General features: G+C 47.1%; 1 protein-coding gene and 1 pseudogene across 1 annotated transcript in view; both read right to left on the bottom strand.

Moving 5' to 3' along the window:
- Ppef2 (protein phosphatase with EF-hand domain 2) overlaps positions 1 to 20,275 on the bottom strand; it is a 28,154-nt gene that overhangs the window by 7,301 nt on the left and 578 nt on the right. Inside the window, exons 2-12 of the mRNA XM_038313350.1 lie at positions 17,684 to 17,811; positions 17,490 to 17,547; positions 16,236 to 16,399; positions 14,889 to 15,003; positions 13,946 to 13,992; positions 12,230 to 12,396; positions 11,650 to 11,686; positions 11,424 to 11,573; positions 7,307 to 7,699; positions 2,857 to 3,042; positions 562 to 704 (exon numbers count right to left, since the gene is read on the bottom strand). Coding sequence (XP_038169278.1) covers positions 562 to 704; positions 2,857 to 3,042; positions 7,307 to 7,699; positions 11,424 to 11,573; positions 11,650 to 11,686; positions 12,230 to 12,396; positions 13,946 to 13,992; positions 14,889 to 15,003; positions 16,236 to 16,399; positions 17,490 to 17,547; positions 17,684 to 17,811 — 1,588 coding nt within the window. The remainder of the gene's footprint in view (positions 1 to 561; positions 705 to 2,856; positions 3,043 to 7,306; positions 7,700 to 11,423; positions 11,574 to 11,649; positions 11,687 to 12,229; positions 12,397 to 13,945; positions 13,993 to 14,888; positions 15,004 to 16,235; positions 16,400 to 17,489; positions 17,548 to 17,683; positions 17,812 to 20,275) is intronic.
- On the bottom strand, positions 4,261 to 5,929 carry LOC119818397 (annotated as a pseudogene).

Below are 20,275 nucleotides of genomic sequence, written 5' to 3'. Positions count from 1 at the left end.
AGAAAGAAGAGAGAGAGAGAGAGAGAGAGAGAGAGAAAGAGAGAGAGAAGAAACAAGTGCTAAGCAAAAACCTTTAATCCCAGTGCTCTAAAGACAGAGGCCAGTGAATCTCCATGAGTTCAAGGCCATGCTGGTACACATAGCAAGTTCCTGGCCAGTAAAGGCTACACAGTGAGACCCTGTCTCAAAAAGAAAAAGAAACTGAGCAATGAAATAAAAAACAACAAAGAGAACAAGACAGGGCCTCTGGTACAATGTCTATTCTAGACTTTAATAGGAATGTAGCTAAATTCTGGAGAATTTGAATAAACATAATGACATCTAATGTTTCAAAACACTAAAATTTCTTTTTTTCCCTTCCTTTCTTTAGTTCTCCCCCCCCCCCAAGACAGGGTTTCCCTGTGGAATAGCCCTGGCTGTCCTGAAACTTACTCTGTAGCCCAGGCTGGCCTCGAACTCACAGAGATCCACCTGCCTCTGCCTCCCAAGTGCTGGGATTAAAGGCGTGCACACCACTGCTCGGAAAAATTCTTTCTGATAACCACTCATTGAAAATCTTGCCTTTGCCTCATGGTTAGCCTGTGTGTCATCTTGTTAGCTTGATACTGCACGATATGTGGAGTCAGGGCTGGTCCCAGTTTGACATAGGCACCTCTGTTACTGCCAACTTCATAGTAATTGGAGGCAGAAAAGACAGTCAACACCTGAATCAAAACAGAAGAGTCATGGCATGTATGCACACTGAAGAACCTTCATCCTCAACCCCATTGGCCAACCCAAGCCGGGGCTGCTTCTCACACTCATCTACAGACCTACCTCCCTCTCTCCTTCCCTCCTATTTCCTTTCTGCCCTTCCCTCCTCTTCCTCCTCCTCTCTCTGTCATGCTGTTAGAGAATTGTGACTTAAACTGTAGACACTCAAACTGATTGGAATCCATAACATAATTTCACTTTTCTATCCCAGCTTTAAACAAAGGGGTAATATACCTTATTTGGCTCAGCTTGGAAGCAGGCTGGGACTTAATAATCAAGGCAGTCATGTGTAGAAGGCAAATTAGTTCTCAGGTTAATGAGCTGCCCCAATGCAGGGTTTCCTTAATTCCTTTTTTATAATTTTGAGTGTGTATGGCCCTGCATGAGTTTATGTGCTCTCTCTCTCTCTCTCTCTCTCTCTCTCTCTCTCTCTCTCTCTCTCCCTATCTCTCTCTCTCTCTCTGTGTGTGTGTGTGTGTGTGTGTGTGCGCGCGCGCAGTGCCCACAGAGACCAGAAGCCAGTGACAGATTTCTCAGAACTGGAGTCTCAGGTGGTTGTGAGTCCTGAGTGGATGATAGTAACAGACCTCAGGTCCCCTGCAAGAGCAATAAGCATTCTGAGTTGACCATCTCTCCAGTTCCCAGAGTAGGGTTTCTATGGGTTTTGTACCTGTGGTGGTTTGAAAGAGAATGGCCCCCAAAGGAAGTGGTACTATTAGGAGGTGTAGTCTTCTCATTGTAGGAAGTTTGTCCCTGGAGGCGGACTTAGAGGTCTCATATGTGCTCAAGCCACACCTAGTGAGACAGTCACCTTCCTGTTGCCTGCATACCACCATGCTCCTTCTCCAGCACCATGTCTGCCTGCATGCTGCCTTGTTATGCTATGTTGATAATGGACTAAACCTCTGAACTGTAAGCAAGCCACCTCAAATGCTTTCCTTTATAAGAGTCGCCGTGGTCAGTGTCTCTTCGCAGCAGCAGAACCCTAGCTAAGACAGTCGTACCTCAGAGATACCCTGTGAGACTTTCCCCTGTTGACATGTACGTTTTATCTTGGGGGATGCTGAGCGCACCGTCTCTCCCTTAAGATTTACAGTGAGCATTAGAAAGAAAGGTTCTTGGAGCCTTGCAACAAGGAAATATAATAACCACATAGCCAGATGTTTCTTTTATTAGTTAACTGTGAATCCATTGTTCTCCCACAGAGAGGACTCTGGGAACACAGACTCCTACATTATTGCATTTGGGGTAGCTAAATACACAAATACACAAGATCCCGAATATCTGCCTGGACAGTGCCAAATCCAGTGCCTTGAAGGGATGTTTGAGGGAACTGATCGCAAAGCACGTGACTCAGAGGTAAAGAGGTCTCTGGGGAAACTGGCCTCCTGTGTCCATCAATCAGAAAGGCTCTTATCTGTCCCTTGCTTTCAGGCTTTGGGAAGCAGTAGCTACAATCAAATCTAAAATGTTAAAAGCTGGGTATGGTGATGCTTTTAATCCCAGGAAGACTCAGGAAGCAGAGGCAGGCAAATCTGTGTGAGTTCGAAGCCTGCCTGGTCTACATAGTGAGTTCCGGGATAGACAGGGCTATGTAGAATGACCCTGTCTCAAAAACAAAATAAAACAAAACAAGTCATAAAAGTCCAAGGTAAGATTGTAAAGCGGAGATGATAGCTCTGTTTGGAGAGTACTTGCCGCGTGGAACATGGGGACCTGAGTGTGACCCTCCGGCATCCACACAAAAAGCTGGGTTAGTGGTACCCGTCTGTACTCTCAGTACAGGGGAGGTAGAGATAGGCAGACCCCTGTTGTTTACTGGCCAGCCAGTCTAGATGAACTGGTAAGTTCCAGAATCAGTGAGTGGCCTGCCTCAACAAATACGATAGAGAGCACTGAAGAAGATACCCAATGCAATGCTAACTTCATGTTTCCACTGCACATATGCACGCACACGCACACACACCCCCACACACCCAGTACCTAGCTGTCTTGGGCAAGTAGGTAACAAACCGTAGGCAGAGTTGGCTGTCAGCTCCTGTGGGGAGCTCTTTGGACCACTTCTCTGACACAAAGATTGACCTCTGTAGAGGCTCAGCCCACCTTGCGGTTGTGGCAGAATTCATAGCCTTCAGGTTTGCACTCGTGTGAGCGAATCAGGAACTGCAGCTTGTATTTCTCCAGCAACTTTCCTGTCACATCAGGCCCGAAGTAACAGCCTCCTCCTCGGATAGTGTTGGCCTTGCAGCCCTCCTGAGCCATGGGATCACTCCACAGAATATCCACCACCTAGGAAGACCAAGGTACACAACCACTCAGTCATTCACAGGAAAAACAGAAGGAAGGTGGACAATGCGGGGAGGGGGGGGGTGGAGGAAGCAGAGGAGGGAAGAAAAGAAGGGAAAAATAAGATGGAAATGAATCTATTTCTATGCAATTGATATTGGACACATTTATTTTGGAGTTTTATTTGGCCAAGGAGGCCAGAGAGGGTGTTGGGTTCCCTGGGACTGGAGTTACAGGTGGTTTTGAGATAGCCTACGGATGCTGGGAATCAAACCCAGGGTCCTCTGGATGAGTGACCCATGGTGCTCTTACTCTAAACCACTGAACCATCCCTCCAGCCCCATGTTTATATTTTGGATGCTAAGGCTGCATTTAAAAAGATTTGCCTCATCGTTTTCTTGTTTGCTTGGGTTGTTTATTTGCTTGCTTGTTTGTTTTGAGACAGAGTCTTGCTAAGCAGCCATGGCTGTCCTTGAACTCACCATGACCCTCTTACCTCAGCTTCCAAGTGGTTGAGATTTCTTGCTTGTTCGTTTGTTTTTGTTTGCTTGGTTTGTTTTGTTTCGTTTTGTTTTTGTTGAATATAGCACAGGAAGACTGTAATTCAATGTAAACTCCTTAGATTCCTCTTGGCTTTTTCCAGCCTTTCCTTGTAGGGCTACTTTTGTAAACCTTTAATCATGTTAGTAGTTCTCCAAGTCCTCATGCTCTCAGAGAGCAGAGTGTCCTTTCAAGTTCCAGCGACTGCCCTAAAATCACGATTTAGTAAATTAGATACATTTTGGGTCTTTTAGCCAATTACTGTTTAGACTCAAAACATTTAAAGTCCCTGACATTGAAACAGTCCCAAATTCTTCTAAAGCGAGGGCATATGCAAAAACCACAAAGAAGAAAACTTCAACTCTGTTCACAGATCCCATGCCATCATGACAGTTACTTATACCTCTCTGTGTATGTTGGGGGTAGAGAGAGAGTTAGACTAACATCACCGAAGTCTTTAGAAGAATAATATTACATATGGAATAACGTGGCAAAGCACCAGCTTCAGAACGTACAAATCTCCTCCCCTTCAAAGGGAATGAAGAGCAAGGCCGCATGTCTTTTATTGCTGCACACTTAGTGACAGAAGGACAGATTTGGTCAATGGGAAGCAGGACAATGTTCCTCGTTCTTCTGTAGGACTTTCGTGCTTTGCAGTTGGTTTCTCTTGGGTATGGTCCTTCAGCATGACTTAAGTTTGGTGAATGATTGTAGCAAGTTCTTTGCTTCACTTATTTTTTGTGCTAAGTAACCAGATCCACCTTGGTCTGGATGGTTCAACCTCATCATGGTATTGTATGCTGCTTGAATCTTGGCCTTGCCAGCAGAATGACTTACATCTAAAATAAGACTAGCTTCTCGCCTACTCATTTTCAGCTCAAATCCTCATTTATAGTAGATGAAAGGCTCGGTGAGGAAATCTTCCTTGCTGTTTCGGTGATTACTTGTTGTAGAGGCTTCCAGATTTGAAAGGTATAGCGACCTGCAAATGCAACAGCTGCAACACCTAGTCCTACCGCTATCAGCCTTCTTCCCATGGCCGGCGTGGTCGATGTTGGTGTCCGGCCTTTGGGTGGAGGGGGGCAGGTATTCGGCGTAGTACAGCCTCTCCCGCCACCGGTGGCTATAGCTGCGCCTGTTTGTTTGTTTTGAGAAGTGGTCTTGTGTAGCCCAGGCTGGCTGAGATCTCCTGCCTCCACTTCCCGAGAATAGAGATCTCAGGCATGCAGCTTAGAAATGTTTTTTTTTTTTTCATAAGTGGATGTGCACTCATACATGGCTATTAGCTGGCAAGCACAGACCCATTTTCTTGGATATAAATCTTATATAAAATGTCAATGTGTAGAAGAGGTTGCATTGGTCGGGGAGCAGCTGTGCATAAGGGCTGTTACCTTCAGAGCCTGCATCCCAGGCCCTTCCACCCTGGCTCCAAAGCAAAGGCAGAACTAGAAATGGCAGGACAGTCTCCCCTGTGGTGTTCAGGGGCTCTAAGCCGTGGTCCTGGAGAAGCTCAACAAACATTTTGCTTTTTTGAAGCAACTTAAGGATTCTGACAGAAGGCTGCAGAAGACCTGAGACGTGTTTCCTGCAGTTCAGGCTCCACTGTCTTGCTCACACTCAGGAGAGTATCCATTGCCGGTCTGACACAAGGCAGACGCAGGGACCGCAGATTTGGAGGGATGGCAATAATACTGTCAGAATGTACTTTTGCGAGAAAAATGCATTTGAATTATTTTCACACTATTGGATCACGCGTCATGAAAGGAGAGGCCTCCATTTTAAATTTCAAGTGTACGTTGGGGTTGAAGCCCAGATCAAGAACTCGGGGAGAGCGTGACGCCTGTTCTTCACCTCCCTTTGTCCAGCCAGGGCTACTTCTGCTCATTTTAGCTCTCAAAGGAGTCTCAATTCTTCTCTTTGTTGGATGAACTCCATGAAACTGCCATTTTTGCAGATGACAAATGACAGCACCGTAGAGGTTTCATAGTTCTATAACTGTCCCCAAACCACCAACATCACCTCCAACCTGGTTACCAAAGTGTGCTGACAGTTTTATGTCACTTGACACAAGCCGGAGTTATCTGAGACAAGGGGAACGGGAACGCGACTGAGAAAATGTCTCAGTAAGCCTGGTCTATAGGCCAGCCTGTGGGGTACTGTCTTGATTAATAATCCATATGCCACAGGGAGGTCATCACCCCTGGGCTGGTGGTCCTGGGGATCCTAAGGAAACAGCGGAGCATTCCAGGGTCAGTAAGTAGCATTCCTCTGTGGCTCCTTCATCAGCTCCTGACGCCAAGTCCCTGTCCTGTTTGAGTTCTTTCCCTGAATTTCCTCCGTGGTGGACCATGATGTGGAAGTAGAAGCAAAATCAACCCTTTCCTTCCAAGTTACTTTTGATCATGGTGTTTAATTACAGCAATAGAAACCCTAACTAAATAACAGCCAAGTATGGCCACATATGCCTTTAATTCCAGCACTTGGGAGGCGGAGGCAGGCGTGCCTGCCTGGCACGTGGTGAGTTCCAAAACAGCCAGGGCTATACAGAGGAACCCACATCTCAAAATACAAAGCCAAACTAGAACAACAATACCTAACCAAGACTGCAGGCCAGCCATTTCAGGGCCTCCCTGACATGGTCTTGCCCCTGCAAATGTCTCTTCCAGTTAGCCTGAGTCAACTGTTTTGGCAAATGATGGGCCATACTGTGCAGGGCCACTGCCATATCTGCCCCATTTGCTTTCCTCTGTCCCGACAGAATGATTGTGTTTGGGATAGCAATGTGCCCAGCTATACACACTTTCCCAGACACCCTTGCAGGTAGGGCGTAGCGGCCAAATGACATAGTTTCGGAGAGCCGGGGAAGCCCATACTTTCCTGACAACAGGGGCCAGAAGCCGCTGGCTAGTTCTCTAAGTCTTGCACTAGTCAGCTTCCTGCATAAAATCAGCATGGAAAAGAATCCACTGAGTTCACCTAACCTGCATCCCCAGTTGATGCCAAGTCCTGAAACAGATAATTGTGGACGACGGTCCCTTGCAGCCTCTCCCCACTCATTACAAACTTAACATGAGTTATTAGACAAAACTAATGCTCTTCCTGATAGAAAGTGGGTGTTAGTTTCCTCTGGGACAGCAGCCTGCTTCTGCCACCAAAGAATTTATGTCATCAGCGGTCGCCAGGAGCCTTTCCACCATCAGCTATGCAACGTGTGCACCCTTTAAAAGTGTCCGCCAGGCACAGCTTGCTCTCTTGCCTCTTTCCTCTGGTTTCTCTTGCTTTTCTCTCTCTTGTTTCTTCCTTCTTCCCCATCCCCCCACCTGTCTGCCTCTCTCATGTCCCCACTCCGATGTGGCCTTTCACTTTTCCCCTCCCCCAATAAACCTCCTGCATTAACTTTGTTGTGTGTGGCGTGTTTGCTTAGTGGCATACCATGGCAGCCCCCCAACCCCCGAAGGTACCCACTTCGCCCCACTTCTTTTTCCTATTTTTATTCTTTCAGAGGGGTCTTGGGCAACCTCCGCATTTTTACAGGAGTTCTTTTTTTTTTTTTTTGGTTTTTCGAGACAGGGTTTCTCTGCAGCTTTAGAGCCTGTCCTGGAGCTAGCTCTTGTAGACCAGGCTGGTCTCAAACTCACAGAGATCCGCCTGCCTTTTACAGGAGTTCTGATCTGTTGGTTCCTAGATGGCAGGCATATCCTCAGAAGCAGCAGCTAGCCACACTCACCTGCTTCCACTCCTCCGGAGTGGGCTCCAGTGTCTGTCGTACATCAGCATCACAGTCGGTGTCTAGGGCCAAGGGCGAGGGCTCCCCCTTCTCTCTGATCCCTGGGAAGCCGGCTTGCTGCTGGCACCGCTCCAGCTCCAGGTCCACCGAGCGCCGCACTTGCCCGGATTGCTCCTTGTGGCCCAGCGAGCTGCAGGGAATGCTGCAGGAGCGGCAGGCTTTGTAGGCCTTAGAGCCAGAGCCCGGGTGAAAAGGCGAGGAGGGCAGAGAGCGGCTTTGCGGAAGAAACCATGGAGTAGGTCTCTGTCCAGAGCTTGTCTGGTTGGCTTTTCTCTTCTGCTCCTCCCGATTCTCACTTTCCTTTCTCGTTTTGCACCTCATGGTAGAAACAATCTAAACGTGTCCATAAACAAACAAATAAATAAACACACGGAGAGTTGCAAGAATGAAACGCTGTCATTTCAAACTATGGTTCCAGCATACAGGTCAGTCCTAAACCTTGGAGCCCACCAACCATGCTTCTCTCTGCAGTTTTCCCGGGCTGAGACAAGCACAGATCTTGAGAGCAACTGTCAGAACTTTGAACAGCAATTCCTACAGCCACTACCTTCAAACACGTGATTGCCACGCTTATTTTTTTTGTATTTCATGGTTAAAGTACTCATATTTAATATATTTTTACAAAAACCCATAGTAACATTTTGTATCTCCAAGGGAAAATTGTGTACAACCTGAGTCACCCGTGTGTGTAAGAGCATCCACGCTGTGTACACGGTCCGCCCATCAGTCTTGTAGCCTAGGTTTTCTGGTAGACAGTCGCAGTATTATCATGCCGTTTTTAAGGAATTATTCTTTTGCTTAATGATACCCGCGAATGGAACAGTAGCGGGACCAGGGCATAAAACGTGGACGAGCAGATCAAACCGTCTATTCTGTGCGGGGTTTGGCGCCATCTGCTGGAAGTCCTAGATTGCCTCGATTGACAGGCTGATGTTAAAATCGAGAAAAGCGGACTCTTGCTAGACAGACAACTGGAAAGGCTGTGACCCCATCTGCTGCATAAGGGACAAGGAAGGGGAAGGGGAAACCCTTTTCAGCTTGAGCCGTCACCGACTCAGTCATCGTGGTGCTGGGACCGAGTTGAAAATAAATAGAACACCGTTCTCGAGAAAGACAGAGGTCTGGCACGGAACTGCGGGGCAATGAGGACAAAGACTACCATCACTGGAGCCGGGGGCTACCGGGAAGACTAATAAATAACTCTGAGCGCGTGTGCACAGATTCACATCCCTCTTTTCCCCGCCGATGTAAAAACAAAACGAAACAAACAAACAAAAAACTTCGGGTGGACTGGCTTAGGACAAGAACAAATAAAGGTCCTGGAGAGGGCCAGCGAGACGACTGTGCTGGGAAGAGACCACACTGTGTAGAGGCAAGGAGGCTGTAAGGACTTTGCTCAGGTGCTGCCCGACCCTTTCCTAACAGCTGGGAGAGAAACGGGTTAAGATCCCCCAGTTCCTAGTCAACCTGCCCCACTGCAGACTCAAACAAAAGCTGTGAACCCTCCCCCCCATCCCCCACCCCGTCACCTCGCAGGGAACTTTAAGGATTCCATCACCAGCTCCTAGAAGAGTCTCTAACTTCAACTCTAAGGGAGACTTCGGGTTCCAGTGTATTGAGGCTTCCTGGTGAGGGGCTTCTCTGCCCAATTCACGTAAGCCAACCAATGTTATCACTGGCTCTATGGGAGCATCCTTTACAGACAGCCAAGGAAACTGAGACACAGCGATACCAAGACTCCTCCTGCTCGGGACCCAGTTAGCCTGACTGGATCCGTTCCCGCCCCCACCGCTCCACCCCCCCGCGGTACTCCCCACAGGCAGCTGTGCCAGCCCTGCCAAGAGCCTTGCCAGCTAAATGTTAGGAAGTTAGCATGTGCTGAGCCATGAAAATAAACTGCTCCTTCGACTCTTTCCAAAGTCCCTCCCACTTCAGTGCGCTCAGCGTTCCATAGCGTTCTCCCCAAGAGATAACTGGCTCTCCAGTGGCTTGCTGTCTCTGCCTCCAGATGGAAACATAGCTGAACAGAAGGTTTGAGCTCAAAGTTTGTGAAATATCAAGCTTTAAAAAAAATCAGGTGCCAGGCAACATGTAGATTTAACAAGGGGGAAAAAAACGAAGAACTGGCTTTAGGTCCTAGGGCCCTACACTCTCAAGAATGTAAGTGAGGGTGGGAGCAGGAAGGTGGAGAAAGGAGGAGATGGGTGGGAGGGCCAGCTAAGATTAAATACGGGGGCTGGAGAGATGGAGCAACATTTGCTGTTCTTACAGGGGTCCCAACTTCAATTCCCAGCACCCACATGGTGGTTCACTGTCATGGGAAGCTCCGGTTTTAGGGGACCCCTGCAGGCATACTCATGGTGCACATATATACATGCAGGCAAACAGATAAATTTTGCTTACATCGTATTTTAAAAATTAAGTGTGGGGCTGGAGAGATGGTTCAGCAGTGAAGAATTAACAGCACTTCTGCTCGTGTACAGTCCGGGAGTTCAGTTCCCAGCACCCACATTGGGCAACTCACAACCACCTGGAACTCCAGTTCCAGGGGATCCCATGGCATCTTCTGGCCTGCACAGGCACCCACACCCCTACAAAAGTCTTTAAACGTCAGCCGCCCCTGGGTATGTGCGTGTCCAAATGCCGTAAAGAAACCTGCAACTTCAAGGCTGAAGCTGGCCATGGTGGCACAGGACTTGGTAGGCACAAGGGAAAGGGTCACAAATTGGGGACCAGCCCTGTCTAGACCATCAAGATAAAAAACAAACGCGAAAGGCTGAGATGCCCAGAAGAGGGCTGTGAGCCCCTGAATTCTAAAGAGCTCTCTTACCAGCGTTTGCCAAAAGTTTATCTTTCTCCTCTTTGAACATTGAATTTGGGTATAAAGGGGTCTGTCACTCGTCCCCTGGTCACCAAATCACAAGAAGTCATACCTAAACATGACACTCAGGACCCGAGTGCAGAAACTTTGGACTCTGAGGCAATGTAAGGGCTGAATGAGCCCCATGTAGCCCTGGGCCATGAGCCTGGTTCTGTGTGTTGAGAAAGAGTGTGCACAGATGTTTGGGTGGCCAACAGGACAAACTAAGTCAGTGTTCTGCCCTAACTCAGTCCTGTCTTCATCTCTCTCTCCCTAGTCTTCATAATGGTCAGGTACCCCAGGATAAAAACTCTCTTTCCAAACTGTTTGTTTTCAGGTAAACATAGTCATGTGACTAAGTTCTTGTCAATCAGATAGGAAGAGAAATGCGATCACGATCAAGCAGCCATGTTGGCTCCAACTCGATCACAATGACTGGCACTCAAGCAGCCAAGTTGGATCATGATGCCCGGTGGCACATCAGCAAGAATTCCAAGGTCCTAAAATTTTGCATTGTTGTTATAGACCTTCATTTACACAAGAAAGAGAGAAACGTTTAACACAGACGTTTGAACCTTCCTGTCACCTCAGCCAAATGTAAACACCATTGTATAAGGCATGTGTGACATATTTAACATATTCACATTCAATCTTCATAAAGCCAATAATATAGTTTATTCATGTCCCCATTCTACAAGTTAAATCTAAGGTCATATTAAATTAACTGGTCCAAGGTCACACATTCTAAGCAGAAGAACCAGGATTTTTAACCCTTTCTGCCTCACTTCTCAGACCAGGCTCTGTCAGCTCAGGTAAACCTTTCTTACTGAGCATGTCTGTGCCAAAGGCTATCATTCCTCCCAAATCTCTCTCCCTATTCTTTCTCACAGGATGGAAACTGCAACTTTCTTGCAGAGCGGATGGCCAACCATAAAAGGCTGTATTTCCAGCTTCCCTGCAAGTGTGGGGGTCCCCATGTAACCACAGCCTGATGAGGGGGCTGACAAACACACGGCACTGGTCACCCATCTTATGTGACCATGACAGACATTGCTAATGGATTATCGCACACTTGTTCCCTCAGCCCTCTCTCCACATTCTCACCATGTCTAATGTCACCATGCAAGGCAACATTTATTTTCCATTTACAGTGTGACCAGACAGAGGTGGGGTTTCTATCGGCTCATGAATCAGTACCTTGTGTCTGTCTAATTTAGCCAGAAGGTCCAAGTCTGTCCTGTCTGAGACCCCGCCATGAAGAACAAGGACTTTCTCATCAACCAGTGTGGCCAGTGGAAGCCAGCAGAAGACGTCTTGAAGCGTCCTTAGGATTTTCTTCCCGTGTATCTGCGAAACCGACAAGATGTTCAGCTTCGCGGGTCTCAGCCTGAAGCGGGGGAGGGTGACTTGGGAAGGGGCACACCTTGTATTTCTGCATCACTTCCTTGGTGAAGCCGTATCTGGACACAAAGCACACATGAAGATGCGTTTAGTAACAGAGGCCATGGTGCGATCACATCTTATAAAAGTGCTTACTCTATCTTTGTGCCCTTAGAATATGTTTAAAAAGAGAGAGAGATAGGAGTCATCATCAAGAAGTTTGCAATTTTGCCATTATTTCTGGGTAGAGAAATTATGAGATATTTAAATTCTATTCTTTTTGTTTGTCTAGATTTAATAGTTTCTCTGTGTGAATCCTTATTGTTTTCAAGCTAAAAATATTCATACATTAGAAATATGTTCTTATTACAATAGTAAACTAACATGAAAGCTATAAAGAAAAATCTTTTAAAATATTGTATGCTGTGTGTTTTTTCAAAAATTAGAAAACTTTTTTCCTGCTAATTTAACCCAGAGCCTTGGGGATGCTCGGCAAGTGCTCCATCGCTGGCTACAACCCTAGGAAAACCATGTTTAAAGTCATCTGTAGTAAGGGACTCTAGAGAAGTAACTTTTTACAACTGAAAGCAAGCACCCAACAGCCAGCGTGTCTGGGCCTGTACCGTAAGTTCACAAGGTGATCCTCATGGTTTCCTCGGTTAAGATGGAACTCTTTGGGATAAACCAACATGAAGGCAAATAGGACCATCAGGACCTCTACTGAGTCCTTGCCTCGGTCCACGAAGTCACCATTGAACACGTACGCCCTCTCTGGCGATGGTAGACCGTTCTTCCAACCCAAGAGGAAAAAAGAAGGAAGGGGAAAAGAATATTAGGTTAAAGGCAGCAGGCGTCTGACTGCTACGCCAGAAATAGTCAGTCCTGTGATCTGCGGGTTCCTCCATAATAAACACCAGCGAAGAGGGGAATGTTCCCCATTGTGCTGTATTTCCTTTCCAAAGAGGCCGAGGACAGGAGATGCCCACAAAACCAACACTTCATACAGAGACACAGTGTCACCTTGCAGTGTGGACCAAAGGATGCTGGGCTTGTGACATGGAAGTCACTTTTAAATTCCAAGTACATAACAACAATAATGATAAAAATCATAATGACTGCCATGGACGCATAAGGATTAAATAAAATAATGTCAGGCTCAGTATGCTAGCACACCCCTGTAATCCCAGAACTTGGAAGGGAGAGGCAGGAAGGATCAGGAGTTCAGGGCTAGTCTGGGCTACATAGTGAGTTGGAAGGAAGCCAGCCTGGTCTACATGAGACCGTATTTTTAAAAAGAATCAGGCGGTGGCGGTAACATGTGCCCTTAATCTCAGCCCTAGGGAGACAGAGACAAGCGGATCTCTGTGAGTTCAAGGCCAGCCTAGTTTACAAAGTGAGTTCCAGGACAGTCACGACTATTACAAAGAGAAACCTTATCTTGAAAAAAAAAGAATACATATATTCTTTTTATTATGTTTTATTTTTTATTATATATAATGATTTGGAAATACAGTAGATATACGAAGTAATATTTTACTAATAAAATATTGAATATGCACTTTGTTATATATTCTAATTATAGCTAAAATGGATATAAAAACAAACTTTGGTTGCTTCCATAGTAATCTTCTTTATATGGAAAAATAGGAAATTAATTGCTTAATAATGGTTCCAATTGCTTATTAATACCATTGGCTTTGCCTAAATTTTACAAAAATAAACCAGAACCAAAAGCAAAGCTGACTTTTAGGTCATGTGTTGTACAGACACATATATCATTTAAAATAATATTTTAAAAATCCAAGCAATTGGGGTGGAGAGATGGCGCAGAGGTCAAGGGCACTGACTGCTCTTCCGGAGGTCCTGAGTTCAATTCCCAGCAACCACATGGTGGCTCACAACCATCTGTAATGAGATCTGGTGCCCTCTTCTAGCCTGCAGGCATACATGCAGGCAGAACACTGTATACATAATAAATAAATAAATGAATATTTTTTTAAAAAAACATCCAAGCAATTGGGCCGAAGAGATGGCTCAGCAGTTAAAAGTACTGGATGATCTTCCAGACAGCCCAGGTTTGGTTCCGCACACCCACATGAAGACTCACAACCATCTGTAACTCCAGTTTCAAGGGGTCTAGCGCCCTCTTCTGGCGTCCATAGGCACTGCATACATGTGGTATGCTAAAATAGGTGCGGACAAAATAAATATACATATAAAATAAAAATAAATCTTTTTAAAAATCCAGGCTATGGCTAATTGTTTTGTAATGGAAGGCATATCTGAGCTTTTAATTTAAGCCCCAGAACAAGAAAGCAACTAAATTTGAATGTTCATACCTTATGAAATATAAATATTAAGTCATCCAATTGGCCATGTAGATCTCCTAAAAGAGAAAAAAAAATTTGCTCATACTTGACCCTTCTTTAGCGAGAAAACTACTGTGCCTGGAAAAGCCCAAGCAAGTGAAGGAACCAACAGTTACTGATCTGGGGACAATGCTTCCCTTTCACCTTGATATTGAAAAGCTAAAAATGTTTTTTTCTTTTTTCTTTTTCATGATCCTCACAAACAGTAACTAATCCATGTTGCTGAAGCGGAGATGGGGAAGAATGATACAGGGTTATAAGGGGTGAGAGACTTTCGTTAGAAGCTGCCGCTCACTTCGGGGCCAGCGTTAGGAGATTGTTCAAGAGAAGTTACCAAATCCAAACATCAAAAGAAATCTCCTGTTCACGTGTAGAAAAAAAATGATTCTTAACGTTCAGATGCTTGAAGGGTGGGCAGGACACATCCGCTGGACCAGTTCGCAACCCCTTGTGTGTATCTCCCTCAGCTGGAGCGTGGGCTTCTCTCCACATGGATGTTACTGAGCGAATGGCGAAGATTGGCTGCTAGAGCTCCCCGTGACGTGTGTACGGATGGGAATCATAAAAGCCTTGATACTGGCTCAAGCACACACACACAAAAAAATACATCTGCTCATACAAAAGGCCGGGTGGGTTTTCTTTGTTTGTTCTTTGCTGTTGGTTGGCTGGTTGTTGCCGTGATTTTCTTCCCAGGATGGAATGGGAGCTTGGGGTCACTACGAATGGCTTCTCTGAGCCACGTCTTCTTTAAGGAAGTGTGGAACAAGCGTGGAAGCTGACAGAGAGCCGCTTTGGCACGCTATTCACATGCCATCATGTTCCCGCTGGCTCAGCTCCGTCTCCAGACTCCTCGCCACGGCAGTGTTTTCTGGGTTGTGTCTAGCCGGGGAAGGCGTCACCCACGGGCACTTACCGCACACTGTGATCTCCTCGCTGTAACAGGTTGAGACCCGGTTGATGTTTGGCAGCTGGGCCAGGTGCTTCCGGGTCTCGTACAGAAGACTGAGGACGTAGCGAGCATGGAGCTGCTACTGGGAGGAAGGAAAGGGACAGAACAGAACAACACTGGCGGCCCCACTTTTGCTGGTGAATGCCTAGCCAACCCCAGACCCCAGAAGGAACCCTGTGAACTGTGGATCCTCTTTGCTCAATTCTGTTTCCATGTCTTTTCTCCCGTTTGTCCCTTCTGTAAACATAGAGCCACCCCCTCTTTCCATCTAGTCTATAAAACTCTTCTTTGCTCATAGGGAGAAGTGCATGTCTGTAGTAGCAAAACAGGAATTAGTATACACACACTGGTAGAGTGGCCGGATCCTGCCATTGCTTAGAAGCAGTATCCCGACCCCTACACTGCTTTCTTTCATCTTGGCAAAGAGTGGAAGGACCGTGAACTACAGGCCTCTCAGAACCGAGCCACTTCTCACCCCACTGGCCATGGGGGTTTCAAAGCAAGACAGTGTTTGGCTTGGACCATTGTCTACCGGCAGGTCTCCCTGCTTCAGCCCTCACCCTGCACGCTGGTCTCAACTCAGCAAGCGCTATGGTTTTATAATTACATCAGAAAGGTTCTCACTATGAACTGTTTCCCCGACTGCTGGAACTCACTCTCTAGACCCAGTGAGCCTGGAACTCACAGAGATCAGCCCGCCTCGGCCTCCCAAATTCTGAGATTAAAGGTGTGAGGCATGGGGCCCGCTATTTTAAATAGCAAGCTAGAAGATCATTCTGGAGCTTCTGCCACTGCGTCTCTTACTTAGTCCCCGCATTTCTCCTTGCTAAGCACAGTGGCCTTCCCGAGGTCTCTGAACAGTCCACGAAGGTCCCTGAATAGTCCACAGGGCCTTGGCACTTGCTCCCCTGGCTAGAATACTCCATTCTCAGAGAGCTCAGGTGTATCCCTCACCACCCTGGACCTTTGCAGGACATCTCTTCCCAGACTCTGTAAAACCGCCGACTCTCCTGCCCCCTCTTCCTTAGCTCTCATCGCTTTCTGTACTGACTCATTGTTTTATTGCTTGTCTTCCTACACCACTAGTGTGTCAGCTGCACGAGGGCGCTGCATCCCCAGCGCTCAGCTCAGCGTGAGCCTCCCAGCATCCCTCACCATCCTGCCTGCGGGCGGAATGAACAAGGCAAAGGTTTCGATCTTAGAGACTGGCTCATGGACCATGACAGCCTGGCTACACTTCGGGGGCTAGTTTGGTCTGCCCTTACTCAGGAATGCAAGTCAGGAAGCACCCACAATCCCACTTAGGCTTACTTGTCTCAGTCTGAAAGCTTCCACCAGGGCAGTAGCATGGTCAGGAAGAAGGGGGAAGGAGAGGCGTGGCCCTGTGTAACTGTCGGGCACCTCTATGGATTCGTAGTCTGTCTCCACATCCTGGGCGAATCTCTCCTCAGTGAACATGCGGTTTAGGAAGTCCCCTAGTCCAGACACAGAGGGCAAAGGCAGGCCAGCTCAGGAATAGACCTCGTGGGATTGCTAATGCAGTGGGACCCTGCCTCAGTACTGGCTCCAGCCCAGGATATGACAGGGAAAGAAACGGGAGATGAGGAAGGGCCCAGGAGGGAGGTTCTATTTCTGGGACAGTACAATCATTAGTTGATATCTAGCTATGTTTACTTTTTAGAAATCACCAGAAACAGGTGATAGAGGATGGCTCAGCAATCAGGAGCCCTTGCTCCTAACTGTGGCTCTTCCAGAAGTCCTGAGTTAGATTCCTAGCGCTCTGGCTTCTCACAAGGACCTTTAACTCCAGATCCAGGGGGATTGGTGCCCTCTTCTGGCCTCTTTGGGCACCTGCACTCACATGTGCATACACACATCTACACATGCTTTAAAATAAATCTTTTTTTAATAATCAAAATATGGGTCAGAGAAAATCCAGAAATGCAGAGGCCTGTGAAGTCAGAAAAAAGGTTGGAGCAGAGCCAAGAAGGAAAAGCTTCGGGGCCATTTGCCTCCTTCAGTGGGCACAGCAGGGTCTAAGACCATTCCCAGCACTGCAGCTTCCTCCAGCTGCCAACCTCTGGAAGCCCAGGCCAAGGCTTTCCCTGCTGGACTGCGGGGACCATGAGTGGCAGACCAGAAAGGCTATGGAGTCGACTCTCCCTACATCCTTCTCTCCAGGAGGCCTTCATTCAGGGATGCCCAGGCTGACACGGCCCCAGAGTCCTGGTGTCTGGAGGCTCAGTTTTCATGATTCCCCAGGCCTCCTGAGTTGCTGGTTGTTCTCCCATCACCTGCATCTCTCTCCACTCCCTCCATCCCAGTCCACTCCCTCCCACCTCCAGGGATTCCTGCCACTTAGTAAACCAGCTCCTGGAGCTTAAACTCTGGCCTCCAGATGTGCTTACAGGAGAGCCCAGGCTAAAGGCTTACCCTGTCGTTCATTTGCCAACCCGCTCACTCAGTCCTGGACTCTCACCAGATTCCCCGGCCCACCTACCCTTTGTGTAACCCCAACCACACTTCAGATAGAAGATCACGTCACATGGCAACTCCAGTACTCACTCTCGTGGTGGCTGCTGGGTGTGAAGTGATCCACAAGGTAGCTAAAGAAATCATGGAGCTGTGGAAAAACCAGACAAGGTTAGCTTTAAAAAACGAGGGAAACAGGATCCAGGAGTGGTTCAGATCAGCTGAGCCTTCAAGCACCAGGCCTGCTGCCCAGGCTGTCAGGCAGTCCCCCATCCCCACCAGCATACCTTGACCTGGTCTTGCTGTCCAGCATACTCTATAGACTGGAAGATGTTCCAGGTACATCGCCGCCTCATCTCCAAGCGGGCCGTGTAGCGCCGGTACCACCTCTGGATCAGGGCCGCTGCCTTGAAGGCTATAACACAGACGAAGACACAGGCCTGTGAGCAGGAACTCCCAGAGATGGAGCAGGAAGCAGGGGAGGATGGTGTGCAGACCCTGTCCCACCGTAAAGGTGGGGAGAGGATGGTGGGGACAACTCTTTGCAGAAATGCCAGAAGGAAGCATCTCTCTTACTGTTGGTCACAGAGGCTTGTCCTCCATGCCATCCCACCATCCCTCCAAATCCCTGCCATGACTGATGGTGCTAATACCACTGACAGTTTATTGGATTTTCACTTCTTGAAAGTTGTACCTCACCTTGACCCCTGTCTGGAGACATTTGCAGTTACCTGGTGGATGCCGGAAACCAGGAATATAATGACGCTATCTATGTTCTTCTTTTTTCCTTCATAGTTAAGTCAAGAAAAGTCATCTTTTCACTTAAAGAAACACCTTCCCGCTTCTCTTCGGCCTATCAGAGTAACTGCATCTGTAGGCTAGTGTCGCTGGTCCATTGCTAAATAGGTGATTACTTGACAAGAACCTCTGTGGGGCTGAGAGTTGGCTCAGCAGTTAAGAGCATCGGCCACTCTTGGAGAGAAGCCAGGTTCCGTTCCCAGCACTATGCGGCTGCTCATAACTGTCTGTATTTCCAGTTCAAGGGCATCTGACACCCTCTTCTGGCTCTGAAGGCACCAAACATATGTGTTGTAGAATATTATTTGAACTAGGCAAAGGTGTGTGACATTTGTTTAATGATGTAAGGATGTGTTACCGTTGTTTGTGTTGCATTTGTTTGGTTATGAAAAGCTGTGTTGCATTTGCATGTGCCTTGCCTGTCCAAGGTACCTGATTGGTCTAATAAAGAGCTGAATGGCCAATACTGAGGCAGGAGAAAGAATAGGCGGGGCTGGCTGGCAGAGAAAATAAATATGAGGAGAAAAAAGAGAGGAAAAGAGATTGAGGGAGAAAAAGAGGGGCACACCCAGGGCAAGAAGCCAGGCAGCTGCCAACCAGACTTGAGAAGCAGTGAAAGAAAGATACACAGAAGGAAAGAAAGGTAAAGGCCCCTGCGGCAAAAGACAAGCAAGCTGGAAGAGCTGGTTAGAAACGACCCTAAGCTAGGGCGAGCATTTATAACCAATAAGTCGCCGTGTCATGATTTGGGAGCTGGTTAGTGGCCCCCCAAAAAAGTCTGCTACACATATACCTTTACAATACATACGTGTAAGCAAAATGTGCATACACATAAGATATAAGTAAATAATTTACTAAAAAGAAGAAGAAGAAGAAGATGGACAGTGGTGCACGCATTTAATCCCAGCACTCAGGGGGCAGGCAGGCAGATCTCTGTGAGTTCTGGTCTACAGAGATAGTCCTGGACAGGCTCCAAAGCTACAAAGAAACCCTGTCTCAAAAAACCGACGAGAGAGAGAGAGAGAGAGAGAGAGAGAGAGAGAGAGAGAGAGAGAGAGAGAGAGAGAGAGAGAGAGAGAGAGAGAATTGCTGTATATGCATAGAAGAGTTGGGGTCTGAAGATTCTTGGAAGGAAGGCAAGGATTTTACACACTTGAAGAATTTGAAGAATGTGTGTGCGCACGCATGTTTGTGCGTGTGTAATATTTCCACATTGTGGCAGTAGGCTGAATATCCAGAGGCTGGCTTCCTCTAAACTGTCCTGCCAAGCTTTGTGGCCTCGGTAAACCATCTTACATCTCAAAATCTTCATCTAGACAAGTAATTAGACCCCGTGAAGAGTGGATATTCTTGATGTCACAAAACAAGTTGTGAGTGTTTCCTACATCCCAATCCTTCATATGTTACTGTCCTGGTTAGCTTTACCTCAACTTGACACAAGGCAGAGTCTTCAGAGAGGAGCAAGCCTCAGCTGAGAAACCGCCTCTACGAGATCAGGCTGCAGGCAAGCCTGTGGGACATTTTCTTAATTAGTGATTGACAGCAAGGATCTGGCCCAATGCAGAGGACGGGGCCATCCCTTTGCTGGGAGTCCTGGGTTCCACAAGAAAGCAGGCTGAGCAAGCCAGTAAGCACCATTCCTTCATGACTTCTGCATTGTCTCCTGCCTCGAGGTTCCTGCCCTGCTTGAGTTCCTGTCCTGACTTCCTTTGATGATAAATCGTAATGTGGAAGCGTAAGTTGAAGAAACCCTTCCTCCCCAAGTTCTTTGAGCACGGTGTTTCATCACAGCAATAGTAACCCTGACTAAAACAGTTAACATTATCAGTTTAAGAAATACTTTGGGGAGGAGGAGTGGTAGCGTATGCTTTTAATCTCAGCACTTGGGAGGCAGAGGCAGGCAGATTTCTGTAAGTTCCAGGACAGCCTGGTGTACATAGTGAGTTCCAGGATAGCCAGCCAGAGCCACAACATAGTGAGACCCTGTCAATAATAATAACAATAACAATAATAATAATAATAATAATTTCTGTTAGGTATTTGGTCACATCTATGCAAAAGTATCTAATACAGATGACATT

This window comes from Arvicola amphibius, chromosome 1 (genome assembly GCF_903992535.2).
Source record: "Arvicola amphibius chromosome 1, mArvAmp1.2, whole genome shotgun sequence".
Classification (NCBI taxonomy): Eukaryota; Metazoa; Chordata; class Mammalia; order Rodentia; family Cricetidae; genus Arvicola; species Arvicola amphibius.
Note: the sequence above shows the minus strand (reverse complement) of the source record. Positions and strands in the feature narration are given on the sequence as shown.